Below are 16,266 nucleotides of genomic sequence, written 5' to 3' on the forward strand. Positions count from 1 at the left end.
TTTACTGGTGTTTTTTTCTGCACCTAACCGGTGGCGGTGGCAGCGTTTTACTATTAAAGTAATATTACTTACATAACGTATTATTGTTTATTCCGTGCCTACAGGCATTCCTGGTGCGCAAGTCTCGCACGTCTCGGAGGAACGTTCTGTGTGTCCGGCTGGCAGACGACAGCGTTCCATCCTTCGTTCAGCAGTTCAGCATCCGAGAGGAACACTCCAGTAAGACATCCACACCCCTTAACCCCCCTTAATTTAGACCTGAGATCGATTCTACAAAAGTCTTCTAAATCCTGAGTTTTCTGAAAAACCCATGTTTCTTTCCATGTCATTCGTTCTCAAACATTTTCATGTCAAGGACCCCCAAAAATATATGTATTTGGCTGCCGACCCCCGTCTGAAAATATGTTGTTCCAGTGACCTCCCAGAAACAAAGATTTGAGTTAAAAACATTCACTCTGAAAGAATATATATTCAAAGATTTGTGCCACATTTTCAAAAATAGCAGACCTACAAGCTCGTAGCGGTGGCGCGCTATGAGGGTCCCTGGAAGTTGGAACAACATATTTTCAGATGGTGGGTCGGCGACCAATTACATATAATCTTGGGGGTCCTTGACATGAAAATGTTTGAGAACGAATGACATGGAAATTGTTCATCTTCACTGTATTATTGTTCACTTCTCGTCCTTCCTTCCTCCTGTCCTCTGGACGTCCTGGCAACGCCCCCACCGCCCCGCAGCGTTCTGTCTGGAGAACTCAGTCATAACGTTTCCAGATGTGCCCAAACTCATCGCCTTCTATTGCATCAGCAGGTACAGTATATGTTGCCTCCTCTGTCCTCATCTGCTTCTTCTCTCTCCATTGTCCTGAGGTCCGTGGCGTGTCCTGAGGTCCGTGGCGTGTCACCACATCCCATTCATGCTCCCCTCCTTCCTTGTCCTGATTGTCTCCACCAGGCCGAAGGCATGGGGAGAGAGTATGTTTTGCTCTCTGTCCGTGTGTGTGTGCGTCCGTCCGTCCGTCCGTCCGTCCGTCCTTCCTTCCTTCCTTCCTTCCTTCCTTCCGTCCGTCTGTTACCAGCTAATCTCCGACACCGTTGGCCCGATCCATGCCAAACTTTGCACACACACTCCCTGGATGCCAACGACGAACCTCTGCCCCAAATATTCCTCAACGGCCTGTTATAGCGCCACCATGAGGCCGAATTAGGCAAAACACATTTCTGTAGATTACTCGTACACATTTTATCCATACATCACACAATTCGGTATACACTATCTCCATAGTCATGTGATCAACACGGATCTGCACCATTTCCCATCTTCCTTCCTGATTGGCTAAGATTCGCTTCCAAAGCTCACATGATTGGTCCGTTTCGAACAAAATGCCACAAATCACAAACACAGTGTGCAATTTCCGTGAAATTATACACGCACATTTCCACTAGGCTGAGGACGACATGACACAATTTATTTTCCAAACCAGCCGCATGGTGGCGCTATAACAGGGCAATTCCTGTTTTTACCTATAACTGCATCGTTCTGTGTACAACTTTGTATGCGAACTTTGTATGCGCACTCCCTAGAGGCATTTTCCCTGCATCCCTCCACATCTGCCGGTTATAGCGCCACCATGAGGCCGATTTCTGCAAAACACATTGTTTATATTAGTCGCACAGATTTCATCCAAATCTCATGCAAATCGGTATACATGATCTCTGTAGTCATGTGATCAAGACGAGTCTGTTTGATTTCTCAGATACTACACTGATTGGCTAAGATTGCCTTCCAAAGTCTTCAGGAGTGGCCCGTTTTGTACAAAATGCTGCACATGTCCTGCTCATCCAGAATTCTATCCTCAGAGATGCTATGAGTGATCTGACTCTGCATTTCCTCAACACAATGAAGAAAATTGTTGCAAAAAACAAACAAACATGTTTATATTACTCCTAAACATTTTGCCAAACATCACACACACTCCTATCCTCCTGGTGGAGACCTGTGCCCAGAAGGGCACTTTTTCTAGTTAATCATTATTTCCGTGCATTCAGTCAGTACTGTGGCCAATTAGCCAGTGTTGTTTTGGAAATGGAAACTAAATGAAAACTAAGCTGTGACGACTAAAGCTAAGACTAAATATATTGACAATTTCGTCAACAGCTAAAACTAGACTAAATGCTAGTAAGGGGACTAGTGGACAAGAGATACAGTATAAGTCATTTTACACTTGGTTGCATGCTGAAAATAGCAGATCTACAAGCACACAATGCGTTGCGTTGTGAGCCATTGTGAGTCATTACGATGGCATCAACGCTCACCTGTAGATGTAGTCGACTAAAATCTTATGACATTTAGTCGACTAAAACTAGACTAACACTAAAACATTCCAGGTGACTAAAATGTGACTAAAACCAAATGAAAACTGTTCAAGAGACTATGACTAAAACTAAAATATATTTTTTTTTGCCAAAAACAACACTGCGTGTCACCACATCCCATTCATTCTCCCCTCCTTCCTTCATTATTTCCGTGCATCCAGTCAGTACTGTGGCCAATTAGCCTCAGAGTATGGTGTGTGACTGTGTGGTGTGTGACTGTGTGGTGTGTGTGACTGTGGGTGTGTGACTGTGTGGTGTGTGACTGTGTGACTGTGTGGTGTGTGACTGTGTGGGGTGTGACTGTGTGGTGTGTGACTTGTGTGACTGTGTGGTGTGTGACTGTGTGGTGTGTGACTGTGTGGTGTGTGACTGTGTGGTGAGTGACTGTGTGGTGTGTGACTGTGGTGTGTGACTGTGGTGTGTGTGACTGTGTGGTGTGTGACTGTGTGGTGTGTGACTGTGTGACTGTGTGGTGTGTGACTGTGTGGTGTGTGACTGTGTGGTGTGTGACTGTGTGGTGTGTGACTGTGTGACTGTGTGGTGTGTGACTGTATGGTGTGTGACTGTGTGGTGTGTGACTGTGTGGTGTGTGTGACTGTATGGTGTGTGACTGTGTGGTGTGTGACTGTGTGGTGTGTGACTGTTTGGTGTGTGACTGTTTGGTGTGTGACTGTGTGGTGTGTGACTGTGTGGGGTGTGACTGTGTGGTGTGTGACTTGTGTGACTGTGTGGTGTGTGACTGTGTGGTGTGTGACTGTGTGGTGTGTGACTGTGTGGTGTGTGACTGTGTGGGGTGTGACTGTGTGGTGTGTGACTGTGTGGGGTGTGACTGTTTGGTGTGTGACTGTGTGGTGTGTGACTGTGTGGTGTGTGACTGTGTGGGGTGTGACTGTGTGGTGTGTGACTGTGTGGGGTGTGACTGTTTGGTGTGTGACTGTGTGGTGTGTGACTGTGTGGTGTGTGACTGTGTGGGGTGTGACTGTGTGGTGTGTGACTTGTGTGACTGTGTGGTGTGTGACTGTGTGGTGTGTGACTGTGTGGTGTGTGACTGTGTGGTGAGTGACTGTGTGGTGTGTGACTGTGGTGTGTGACTGTGGTGTGTGTGACTGTGTGGTGTGTGACTGTGTGGTGTGTGACTGTGTGACTGTGTGGTGTGTGACTGTGTGGTGTGTGACTGTGTGGTGTGTGACTGTGTGACTGTGTGGTGTGTGACTGTATGGTGTGTGACTGTGTGGTGTGTGACTGTGTGGTGTGTGTGACTGTATGGTGTGTGACTGTGTGGTGTGTGACTGTGTGGTGTGTGACTGTTTGGTGTGTGACTGTTTGGTGTGTGACTGTGTGGTGTGTGACTGTGTGGTGTGTGACTGTGGTGTGTGTGACTGTGTGGTGTGTGACTGTGTGGTGTGTGACTGTGTGGTGTGTGGTGTGTGACTGTGTGGTGTGTGACTGTGTGGTGTGTGACTGTGTGACTGTGTGGTGTGTGACTGTGTGGTGTGTGACTGTGTGACTGTGTGGTGTGTGACTGTGTGGTGTGTGTGACTGTGTGGTGTGTGACTGTGTGGTGTGTGACTGTGTGGTGTGTGACTGTGTGGTGGTGTGGTGTGTGACTGTGGGGCATTGCATGTTATCCATGTATACCTGTATTCATATTCTGTGGTCGGAAAACCACATATTACCACATTTTGTGAAACTTATCATTTTACTAGCTTCTACGTTCTGTCAATCTTTGGCTCAGATACTTTTGAATTACTCAATATTGTTCGTTTTCGTTGAGTCAAAGTTCGTTATTTTGTTTTCTTGGAAAACAAATGCTTGACAATGTGTCACTAAGTTTTGTTTAAAAATGATATACATCTCAAAAGGGGTGGGTAGGCAATAAAAGCTTTGGCTTCGGCCTATACCTTTTTGGACCTACATGTGTATGCATATTGCATACATGTATATTTGTATGTATATGTTTTCTTTTAAGTACCGAAATAAGGTTTACTACTACTGTAGGAACTCATCGTTGTGTTTGTGTCCACCAGAGATGTATTACCCTTTCCCCTGGAGCTCCCTGAAGCCATTGCCAAGGCCAGGTCTCAGAAACAGCTCGAGTCCATCTCGCATATGGGAATAGGTATGTGATGTGATCTGCTATTTTTCAACAGCTAAAGTATACTTACTTACTTAGGCTAAAGTATAACATAATGCTTAAAACACCAAAAAGGGGTTCCCGTCCAGAATGAGTTAAGCGTTACCCATGAAACAATATTATAGACAAGAATTAATAGAATTGGGACTGTAAATGAATCAGTGAATGAATGGTCTGGTTTTGTCGTTTCTTGCGCAGAATTCTGGAGTTCTCAGCTGAACTTTCGCGGGCCACGGGAGACTCCTAAAGTTCAGGAGGAAGAGGAGGAGACTCGGCCACATCCAGAGACCGCACCTCTGCCCGTCCCCACGTCCCACCCTATGCCCATGTCCCACCCTATGCCCACGTCCCACCCTATGCCCACATCTGAGCCCATAGCCATCGCTCGGCCGGCCTACCCGCGCGGCACACCGCCACAAACTGCCCACGCCGTCGGCAAGGACGACCCGAGTCCCACCACCTTCCAGGAGTTCTGCCCGATCAAGACGCGCAGCCCCGGGGAGGTGAACTTCGGCTCCAGTCAGGGCGCGCTCTGCTTCATCAACCCCCTCTTCCTGCAGTCCCACAACACCTTGCACCGGCGGCACATGTTCAAGCGCAGCCTTAAGATCCGGGTGTCGACGGAGACCTCCAGCCCCCTGTCGCCTCCCACCGCCCGGCCTCCTCCGCCGCCGCTGATGCCCAAGAAGAGGGGCCGGTGTAAGGCCAAGGACGGGCCAGCGTTGGCCCAGGAAGACGCTCGTCGGCCTGAGCCCCCGGGACGGCTCAGCCCGCCGGGTCCTATTGCTCAGGAGGACGAGGCTGAACCCCTGGATGTCCAGCTGCGGACAGAGACCGAAAACATCAGAGTTGAGGACAAAATGCGCGCAAAGTCCCCCGGCCTCCCGTCCGACATACGAGAGGCCGGGGGCCAGGTCGGGACAGACACGGGCGAGGCTGCAGAGGCAACCGGGCCAACCATCGGCTCCCTCCCGGATTCCGACTCCGACTACATGCAGCCTTCTCCCAGGCTCAACGTCCCCCCGTCTCCGTATCTTTCTCCCTCCGTCTCTCCTAGGACGCCCCCCTCTTTATTTCCCAAGGCCTCCTCCTCCCCCTCCTTATTTCCCAAGGCCTCCCCGTCGTCCTCTCCGCGCGTCTCTCCCTTGCTCCCTCCCAAGGTGCCGTTCTCCCTCTCGCCCGCCACCTCGCCCTCCACGGAGGACGCGTACCACACGCCCACCGGCGCCGCACTGACGACACACGGAGGGGAACACGTTGAAGAGAGAACCGGAGGAAAGGCAGCAGGTGTCAAGGAGATGCGGGACGAGGAGAACAGAGAGGGAGCGGAGGAGGAGGACATGGGCTCTCTTTTACAGCACATGTGTGCCGCTTCTCTGAACGACTTGGACAGCTGCAGCTCCTCCCTCAGCAGCCTGGAGGACGCTGCGGAGACCACGCCGCCTCCCTCGCCGCCTCCCTCGCCTCTCCTATAGCACTGGGTTCCAGAACCTTTCAGGGTCCTCACCTCTCCTATGGAGCGTCGCAGTCCCGCCCCCTCAAGAGACCCGGAAAAGAAATCCCGGTTAATTTTCCTCAGACTTTTCATTAAGTATCTATTAAGATGTTTACGCCGCGGACAAAGCCAACTCTTGTCGTGACAAATCATGACAACAAACACATTTTTTCGGCCTGAACAAATAATTAGAAAGAAGAAAACGGCAGGTTACAACACTTTTTTTGTTGTTTTTCATCTTTGTAATTATTTGTTTGGTCCAAAATATTGTGTTTGTTGTCATGATTTGTCACAACTCGAGTTGGCTTCGTACGACGCTTATAAGGTCTTTAAATAAATACGTTTTGAAATCTATGGGAAAAATTCATTGGGAACTATTTCCTGGGCCTGGCGTGGTCATGAGAGGGGGCGGGACTGTGACGCTCTATAGCAATGGTTTCCAAAACCTCTCAGGGTCGAGACCCAAAAGAGACGTCAGACGTTTCACCCGACTAGTGAAAATAGCAGATCTACGAGCGCACAATGAGTCGCAAATTCTTTATTAAAGGAATTTCTTTGATTTGTTGGTTTAAAAAAGAAAATCACACCCGTCTGAAGTGAGGGGCAACTCTTATCATCGTAGATCATACATCATCTTATACTGGCCAATCAGAATGCCTGTTGCCACAAATTCACGTCATATTTGGCGGACATTTGACCTAGTTTCTCCTTTCATTGTCGATGGCAAATACGAGACGTGTGGGGACAAGATGACGTACATTTTCCCTTCATTGTCAATGGAATTTAATGTGTGTGTTGCAGACATTTTGTGGGGACAAAAGCTGGATATAGGAGGGGCTACAGTCCCTCAAAAATGAATAAATGTCTGAACAACTTTTGAATTATATATATTTTTAAATGTAGGAAAAAGAAACTGGGAAAAATTGGTAAACAGTGTTCTGTAGCTTTGCGGTAGACCAGCCCACCCCCTGCCCCAGAAATGAGCAGATAGTTAGCTCTTACAAAACAAATTTATTTGTACAGAATCAACAGGTCATACTTGTTACAGTTACAGTAATTGGTACCTGCCCAGTGAGTGTCATATACCTTTCAGCCTATCAGAGAACAGCTTAACTTACGCTATATTGACCAGTCAACATGAACCTGCTTTTGGTGACCGGTTAACAGTCAAGTCACCCAAATGACTCAAATCATCTCCCAACCAACGGTAAGGTGCTTATTCTAAAGCCCAAAATCAATATAATACAATTAAAAAAAAAGCCAAATATGATTAGGGATGTATTTCTTTTCTTTACCACCTTATAGGTAAACTGTTCCAGCATCCATTGCTTCCTTGAAGGACTAAAGGACTAAACGCTCAAATTGATCATTTTCAACCGCTTTGGATGACTTTTCAAATGTCTAAACTGTACTGGTTGGCTGGGAAGTATAAAACAAAAACCCATTTCACAAACGTTTGCCAATCCGTTTTGTGAAATGTTGTGTTGTTTTGCACTTTCCATCCACGTGTACGGTCAGTACTCAGTACCGTACGACCAGAACTGTGATGAAAACAAATCCAGGTCTGGGAAACTCTCTGGCTGTATGTATGTATGTATGTATGTATTGTATGTATGTATGGTGGTCTATGTATGGTGGTCTACTGTATGTATAGTGGATCCATTGTAGGCCTAAAAGGGTGTGCACACGCTCCATTTTCGTCACCGCTAAACCCCTTATCCCTAAACTTCTTTGCCTTTTTTTTGCAATTTTGCTAAACATTTTTGAATAGTTAAAATGGCCAGTCTACAAGCTCACAACGTGTCAATGTAGATTGGCTAGTTGAACTATTAAAAAATGTTCTTCAAAATAGTAAAAAAAAGGCAAAGAAGTTTAGGGATAAGGGGTTTTAGCGGTGACGAAAATGGAGCCCTAGGGCTTTCACTTCTAGTGGTTTTTACTAGTCGACTAGTTGTTTAAAGCCCTACTGCCCACTGCTGTGTTTTACATGTATAGTAGATCCATTGTAGGCCTAAAAGGTGTTTTTCTGACTTTTAATTTCCGAAAAACGCGTCCAGTCTACAAGGACACTGTTCTAACGTGGCTTCATTTAACATTACTCACTGGAGTCAGTCTGGTATATTCTTCAGAACCGTTCCCTTTCATGGATAGCTTCCTTTTTGTTATTTAATTCTTAAATTTGTCCGGATTCTGTATGTTTAAACAATGGTTTAAAAAAACAAAAAGACAAAACAAGCTTTCAGTTGGTGTGGTGAGGGGAATGGAGTCAGCACCAACAAGGAGCGTCCTTCTTGTTCAGCTCCAACAGGTCGGCCTCCAGCTGCTCCGCAGTGTCGTTGAAACGGTCGATGAAGGAGCAGATCAGACCCGACGCGCTGCCCTCGTATTCCACCAGCTCTACGCTGTCGCCTGGGAGAGAGACACACACACACACACAGAGAGAGAGAGAGTGAAAATAAGCGCTTGGTACACACTTGGCTCAAGATGGCTTGTTTTGGAACGAGTCTTTTTGGTTCCCTTCTGTGCCTCCCCTTCGACGGATACCCTGTTCATATCATTGCCATCTATCAAGGAAAAGTAACATCTTTTTTTTAAAATATCTGACGTTATTGTGACCTAACCTGACTACGCCAGATGGGGCAGCAGAGAGTACACTGGGTTCCCCCCTCCTGCTCCCATCTGGGAACTCTCAGGCAGACTTGATGCTCCGGCCACCAAACGGCCTGGCCAATCAGCAGCAGCTAGAGGCGGGATCAAGGCATACACAGTCCTGCCTTGATCCCGCCTCTGTGACGTCATTTATCTATGACGTCACTCGTCCATCTATGACACATCTGTAACCCATTTTGGGTGGGAACCCCTTTTGGTGTTTTAAACATTGTTATAATTTAGCTATTGAAAAATAGCAGATCTACAAGCTCATAGCACGCCACCGAGTGGCGCGCTACGAGCTTGTAGGTCTGCTATTTTTGAAAAATCGTGAAAATGTGGCACAAATCTTTGAATGTATATTCTTTCAGAGCCAACGTTTTTAACTCAAATCTTTGCTTCTGAGGGGTACCTGGAACAACATATTTTCAGATGGGGGTCGGCGGCCAATTAAATATCATTTTTGGGAGTCCTTGACATGAAATTGTTTGAGAACCACTGACATAGAAACATAGGGTTTTTCAGAAAACTGTCAGGATTTAGGAGACATTTGTAGAATCGTTCCCAGGTCGAAATGGGTTAAAGTTTCGGTCCCTCCGGACCTTCTTCAGGCAGGTCCAGAGGGACCCAAACGTTGCATTATTAAAAAGAAAACTCTTGTACCGAGCAGATACAGTGTGCGGGTGTATTCTATACTCTTGTACCGAGCAGATACACAGTGTGCGGGTGTATTCTATACTCTTGTACCGAGCAGATACACAGTGTGCGGGTGTATTCTATACTCTTGTACCGAGCAGATACAGTGTGCGGGTGTCTTCTATACTCTTGTACCGAGCAGATACACAGTGTGCGGGTGTATTCTATACTCTTGTACCGAGCAGATACACAGTGTGCGGGTGTATTCTATACTCTTGTACCGAGCAGATACAGTGTGCGGGTGTCTTCTATACTCTTGTACCGAGCAGATAGTGTGCGGGTGTATACTATACTCTTGTACCGAGCAGATACAGTGTGCGGGTGTATTCTATACTCTTGTACCGAGCAGATACACAGTGTGGGGTGTATTCTCTTGTACCGAGCAGATACAGTGTGGGGTGTATTCTATACTCTTGTACCGAGCAGATACACAGTGTGGGGTGTATTCTCTTGTACCGAGCAGATACAGTGTGGGGTGTATTCTATACTCTTGTACCGAGCAGATATACAGTGTGGGGTGTATTCTCTTGTACCGAGCAGATACAGTGTGGGGTGTATTCTATACTCTTGTACCGAGCAGATACAGTGTGGGGTGTATTCTATACTCTTGTACCGAGCAGATACACAGTGTGGGGTGTATTCTATACTCTTGTACCGAGCAGATACAGTGTGGGGTGTATTCTATACTCTTGTACCGAGCAGATACAGTGTGGGGTGTATTCTATACTCTTGTACCGCGCAGATACACAGTGTGGGGTGTATTCTATACTCTTGTACCGAGCAGATATACAGTGTGGGGTGTATTCTCTTGTACCGAGCAGATACAGTGTGGGGTGTATTCTATACTCTTGTACCGAGCAGATACAGTGTGGGGTGTATTCTATACTCTTGTACCGAGCAGATATACAGTGTGGGGTGTATTCTCTTGTACCGAGCAGATACAGTGTGGGGTGTATTCTATACTCTTGTACCGAGCAGATACAGTGTGGGGTGTATTCTATACTCTTGTACCGAGCAGATACACAGTGTGGGGTGTATTCTCTTGTACCGAGCAGATACAGTGTGGGGTGTATTCTATACTCTTGTACCGAGCAGATATACAGTGTGGGGTGTATTCTCTTGTACCGAGCAGATACAGTGTGGGGTGTATTCTATACTCTTGTACCGAGCAGATACACAGTGTGGGGTGTATTCTATACTCTTGTACCGAGCAGATACACAGTGTGGGGTGTATTCTATACTCTTGTACCGAGCAGATACACAGTGTGGGGTGTATTCTATACTCTTGTACCGAGCAGATACACAGTGTGGGGTGTATTCTATACTCTTGTACCGAGCAGATACACAGTGTGGGGTGTATTCTATACTCTTGTACCGAGCAGATACACAGTGTGGGGTGTATTCTATACTCTTGTACCGAGCAGATACACAGTGTGGGGTGTATTCTATACTCTTGTACCGAGCAGATACACAGTGTGGGGTGTATTCTATACTCTTGTACCGAGCAGATACACAGTGTGGGGTGTATTCTATACTCTTGTACCGAGCAGATACACAGTGTGGGGTGTATTCTATACTCTTGTACCGAGCAGATACACAGTGTGGGGTGTATTCTATACTCTTGTACCGAGCAGATACAGTGTGGGGTGTATTCTATACTCTTGTACCGAGCAGATACACAGTGTGGGGTGTATTCTATACTCTTGTACCGAGCAGATACACAGTGTGCGGGTGTATTCTACTCCTCTCATTGATGTCCACCAGCCTACGCTCCTGTGCATACGCCTGATTTCTAGGCGTGCGGAAGTTTTTTTCCTACAGCAAATAAAGACAAACAATGGACTAGGTACATTTGAGTTGTGAAATTAGTTACGGAAGACAAATATCTAGACGTATGGAATATCAACCACATCTCTATCAATATCACGATGGGAGTCTGGGCATGGAAGCCTGTAATAGTGACAGTGTGCCCAAACAGACGTGCACACGTGGTTCGGTTAGGTTTACCGTTGACGTGGGTGCTGGCTAGGGCATTAAGCAACTAGTCGACTAGTTTACTAGTTTACTAGTCGACTAGTAAATCCACTAGTCGACCTTGTTGGTACTAGTTGATAAGAAAACTTGTGTTTTTTTGTGTGTTCCCCGATTTTGTAGGCCTCAAGATCAGGTAGATTATAGTTAGTCACCAATGTACACAGTTTTTAAATGTACAAATATTTATTAAAAATAAAAAATAAAAAATAAAAACTAGGCAACTAGTCAACTAGTAAAAATGACTAGAAGTGAATGCCCTAGTGTTGGCCTAGACAGACATCTTACCGTGGACATTGGTGTTGGCCTGGACAAACATCTTGCGGGCTTCCTTCCTCAGCAGGACGGTGTCTCTGAGCCGCAGGAAGTTGTGGGCGCCGGTGTCGCCGACGGCCGAGTAGCCCTCGTACAGAGCCCTGCCCCCCTCCACGTCCGCCGTGGACTTGAACACCTAGGAGACACAACAACGTTAGAGCGGCATTGGAGTATAGGATATACTATAGTATATTAGCTGGCCTAGTGGTCCAGGCGCACGCCACATAGCACACCCACGTCTGACGTCAATATCGGTAGAGGGCGCCAAGTCTACGGGTTCATGTACTTTTTATTTGCATTGTAATCCACATAGGGGGATTTTAGATCTCCTCATATAAGAACTGTGTTTGAAAAATAAACAGGCCGTTTCACTCATATGGATATGAAGAATCAACCGATTGAAAGAAAACGCTATTGTTACTGCTACTGAATTAGTTACATTTTCGCTAGAAACAGACTACATGAAATATGAGTGACCGACGGTCGTAACCGATACAGAGACACCTCCCCGACAAAATAACAGAGACAATTTGTTTATTTTTAGACCACAATGCTTATATGAGACGATTTTAAGATGCCCCCATGTTATTGTCCTTAGAGAAAAACTTCCATGAACCAGGGGATGAGTGAGTGACGTCAGGACTTCGGCACTGTCTATAGGCTCTGGCCTGTCAGCGAGTTGCGTGTTCGAGTCCCGTTCATGACGACCTTTGCTGCATGTCTCTCTCCCTCTTTCCTGTCCATGTTCACTTGATACTTATCAATAAAGGCAGAAAAGCTCAAAACAAATCTGAAAGGGAGAGACACAGATAATGGGACAGCGGTCTTTTTATAATATCGTCTCTGTCCGGGTGGAAACCATGTATCTCCAAAACTGGTACTTTTCAGGATTCAAATAAAACCATAGCTCAAGTAGCAGATCTACAAGCTCAGCAAGAAGCGGCGCGTTTCGAGCTTGTGGATTTGCTACTTGTGTGTGACGCGGTAGTGACAGTGTGTAGGACGTTTATAAAAAGGTTTGACAACGATATAATAAACCCGACATCAAGCCTTGAACCCAGAAGATCTGGTCAGTTCATTCATTTGTGATTCTACTATGCTGAACTATCCCAAGAATCACAAGTACTACATGTTAAAGATAATCACATAATGTGTCCATAAGGTACAGTAAATTACATTCAAATGTGAGAACTGGGCATTTTAATGAGCAACATGAAAAACTCAATATTGACCAATGGACAATCGACAGATCTTAAGTTCATTTCAACAGTGTTACGGGACGGGGAAATGCTTAGATAGTGTAGACACGTTTCAGTCCCTGAGGTGAAGACATGGAACATGGAGATAGTGTAGACATGTTTCAGTCCCTGAGGTGAAGACGTGGAACATGGAGATAGTGTAGACATGTTTCAGTCCCTGAGATGAAGACGTGGAACATGGAGATAGTGTAGACATGTTTCAGTCCCTGAGGTGAAGACGTGGAACATGGAGATAGTGTAGACATGTTTCAGTCCCTGAGGTGAAGACGTGGAACATGGAGATAGTGTACACATGTTTCAGTCCCTGAGGTGAAGACGTGGAACATGGAGATAGTGTAGACATGTTTCAGTCCCTGAGATGAAGACGTGGAACATGGAGATAGTGTAGACATGTTTCAGTCCCTGAGATGAAGACGTGGAACATGGAGATAGTGTAGACATGTTTCAGTCCCTGAGGTGAAGACGTGGAACATGGAGATAGTGTACACATGTTTCAGTCCCTGAGGTGAAGACATGGAACATGGAGATAGTGTAGACATGTTTCAGTCCCTGAGGTGAAGACATGGAACATGGAGATAGTGTAGACATGTTTCAGTCACTGAGGTGAAGACGTGGAACATGGAGATAGTGTAGACATGTTTCAGTCCCTGAGGTGAAGACGTGGAACATGGAGATAGTGTAGACATGTTTCAGTCCCTGAGGTGAAGACGTGGAACATGGAGATAGTGTAGACATGTTTCAGTCCCTGAGGTGAAGACGTGGAACATGGAGATAGTGTAGACATGTTTCAGTCCCTGAGGTGAAGACGTGGAACATGGAGATAGTGTAGACATGTTTCAGTCCCTGAGGTGAAGACGTGGAACATGGAGATAGTGTAAACACGTTTCAGTCCCTGAGGTGAAGACGTGGAACATGGAGATAGTGTAGACATGTTTCAGTCCCTGAGGTGAAGACGTGGAACATGGAGATAGTGTAGACATGTTTCAGTCCCTGAGGTGAAGACGTGGAACATGGAGATAGTGTAGACATGTTTCAGTCCCTGAGGTGAAGACGTGGAACATGGAGATAGTGTAGACATGTTTCAGTCCCTGAGGTGAAGACGTGGAACATGGAGATAGTGTAGACATGTTTCAGTCCCTGAGGTGAAGACGTGGAACATGGAGATAGTGTAGACATGTTTCAGTCCCTGAGATGAAGACGTGGAACATGGAGATAGTGTAGACATGTTTCAGTCCCTGAGGTGAAGACGTGGAACATGGAGATAGTGTAGACATGTTTCAGTCCCTGAGGTGAAGACGTGGAACATGGAGATAGTGTACACATGTTTCAGTCCCTGAGGTGAAGACGTGGAACATGGAGATAGTGTAGACATGTTTCAGTCCCTGAGATGAAGACGTGGAACATGGAGATAGTGTAGACATGTTTCAGTCCCTGAGATGAAGACGTGGAACATGGAGATAGTGTAGACATGTTTCAGTCCCTGAGGTGAAGACGTGGAACATGGAGATAGTGTACACATGTTTCAGTCCCTGAGGTGAAGACATGGAACATGGAGATAGTGTAGACATGTTTCAGTCCCTGAGGTGAAGACATGGAACATGGAGATAGTGTAGACATGTTTCAGTCACTGAGGTGAAGACGTGGAACATGGAGATAGTGTAGACATGTTTCAGTCCCTGAGGTGAAGACGTGGAACATGGAGATAGTGTAGACATGTTTCAGTCCCTGAGGTGAAGACGTGGAACATGGAGATAGTGTAGACATGTTTCAGTCCCTGAGGTGAAGACGTGGAACATGGAGATAGTGTAGACATGTTTCAGTCCCTGAGGTGAAGACGTGGAACATGGAGATAGTGTAGACATGTTTCAGTCCCTGAGGTGAAGACGTGGAACATGGAGATAGTGTAAACACGTTTCAGTCCCTGAGGTGAAGACGTGGAACATGGAGATAGTGTAGACATGTTTCAGTCCCTGAGGTGAAGACGTGGAACATGGAGATAGTGTAGACATGTTTCAGTCCCTGAGGTGAAGACGTGGAACATGGAGATAGTGTAGACATGTTTCAGTCCCTGAGGTGAAGACGTGGAACATGGAGATAGTGTAGACATGTTTCAGTCCCTGAGGTGAAGACGTGGAACATGGAGATAGTGTAGACATGTTTCAGTCCCTGAGGTGAAGACGTGGAACATGGAGATAGTGTAGACATGTTTCAGTCCCTGAGATGAAGACGTGGAACATGGAGATAGTGTAGACATGTTTCAGTCCCTGAGGTGAAGACGTGGAACATGGAGATAGTGTAAACACGTTTCAGTCCTACACGTGTTTTCAATCAGTTAACCCATTTTGGGCGGGAACCCCTTTTGGTGTTTTAAACATTATGTTATAATTTAGCTATTGAAAAATAGCAGATCTACAAGCTCATAGCGCGCCACCGAGTGGCGCGCTACGAGCTTGTAGGTCTGCTATTTTTGAAAAATCATGAAAATATTTATTTCAGAAAACTGGAGGATTTAGAAGATTTTATTTTTATTTTGAGGTCAGGCCTAAAAGGGTTAACAGTTAGTCCTCCAAACAATAAACAACGTCTCAGAGCTCTATAATATATTGCAGAACTAACCAAGAATGTGATTCTCGGTTGGTTTTGGCAACGAAGGGTATCATTTTGAAATGACACGGTGAAGGAAAAAGTGGAATATGATATCTGCTCAACTCTGCATTTTTTTTACCGCTTACAAATCTAATGTTCCATTGTGAGCAGTAATAAGCCATGTAAATTCTGCCGTACACTTTCACATACAAGACATATTTATATGCATTTGTTAACCACTTGACCCTATAGAGCGTCGCAGTCCCGCCTCCTACCCTGGACCAGGAAATGAAACCCAATGCATTATTCTCATAGACATTTCTTAAAGTATTTATTTAAAGACGGTTACGCCGCGGACAAAGCCAACTCGAGTCGTGACAACTCATGACAACACAAACAATATTTTGGATCAAACAAATAATTACAAAGAAGAAAAACAACAAAAAAAGTGTTGTAACCTGCCGTTTTTTTCTTCTTTCTAATTATTTGTTTGGTCCAAAATATTGTTTGTGTTGTCATGAGTTGTCACGACTCGAGTTGGCTTTGTCCGCGGCGTAACCGTCTTTAAATAAATACTTTAAGAAATGTCTATGAGAATAATGCATTGGGTTTCATTTCCTGGTCCAGGGTAGGAGGCGGGACTGCGACGCTCTATACATTCCATTGACTGGAGTCCCCCACAGACTAATATTAAGCCCCCTCACATGTTTTTCTTTTATAAAAAA

At 45.8% G+C, this 16,266-nt stretch overlaps 2 protein-coding genes across 3 annotated transcripts in view; one reads left to right on the forward strand and one right to left on the reverse strand.

Annotated features, from left to right (window-relative positions):
* Nucleotides 1–5,985, forward strand: part of LOC306928701 (uncharacterized protein) — a gene marked incomplete at both ends in the record, with an annotated part of 7,317 nt that extends 1,332 nt beyond the window's left edge. Inside the window, 4 exons of the mRNA XM_079508971.1 lie at nt 105–219; nt 739–811; nt 4,404–4,495; nt 4,709–5,985. Coding sequence (XP_079365097.1) covers nt 105–219; nt 739–811; nt 4,404–4,495; nt 4,709–5,985 — 1,557 coding nt within the window. The remainder of the gene's footprint in view (nt 1–104; nt 220–738; nt 812–4,403; nt 4,496–4,708) is intronic.
* A 1,011-nt stretch (nt 5,986–6,996) lies between these two features.
* Nucleotides 6,997–16,266, reverse strand: part of dpp3 (dipeptidyl-peptidase 3) — a 42,860-nt gene continuing 33,590 nt past the window's right edge. For both annotated transcript variants that reach the window (XM_079507731.1, XM_079507732.1), the window contains exons 18-19: nt 11,670–11,832; nt 6,997–8,414 (exon numbers count right to left, since the gene is read on the reverse strand). In XM_079507731.1, the coding sequence (XP_079363857.1) occupies nt 8,272–8,414; nt 11,670–11,832 (306 nt within the window). In that variant the 3' untranslated portion in view covers nt 6,997–8,271. The remainder of the gene's footprint in view (nt 8,415–11,669; nt 11,833–16,266) is intronic.

The sequence above is a fragment of the Electrona antarctica genome (assembly GCF_951216825.1).
Source record: "Electrona antarctica genome assembly, chromosome: 8".
NCBI classification, from domain to species: Eukaryota; Metazoa; Chordata; class Actinopteri; order Myctophiformes; family Myctophidae; genus Electrona; species Electrona antarctica.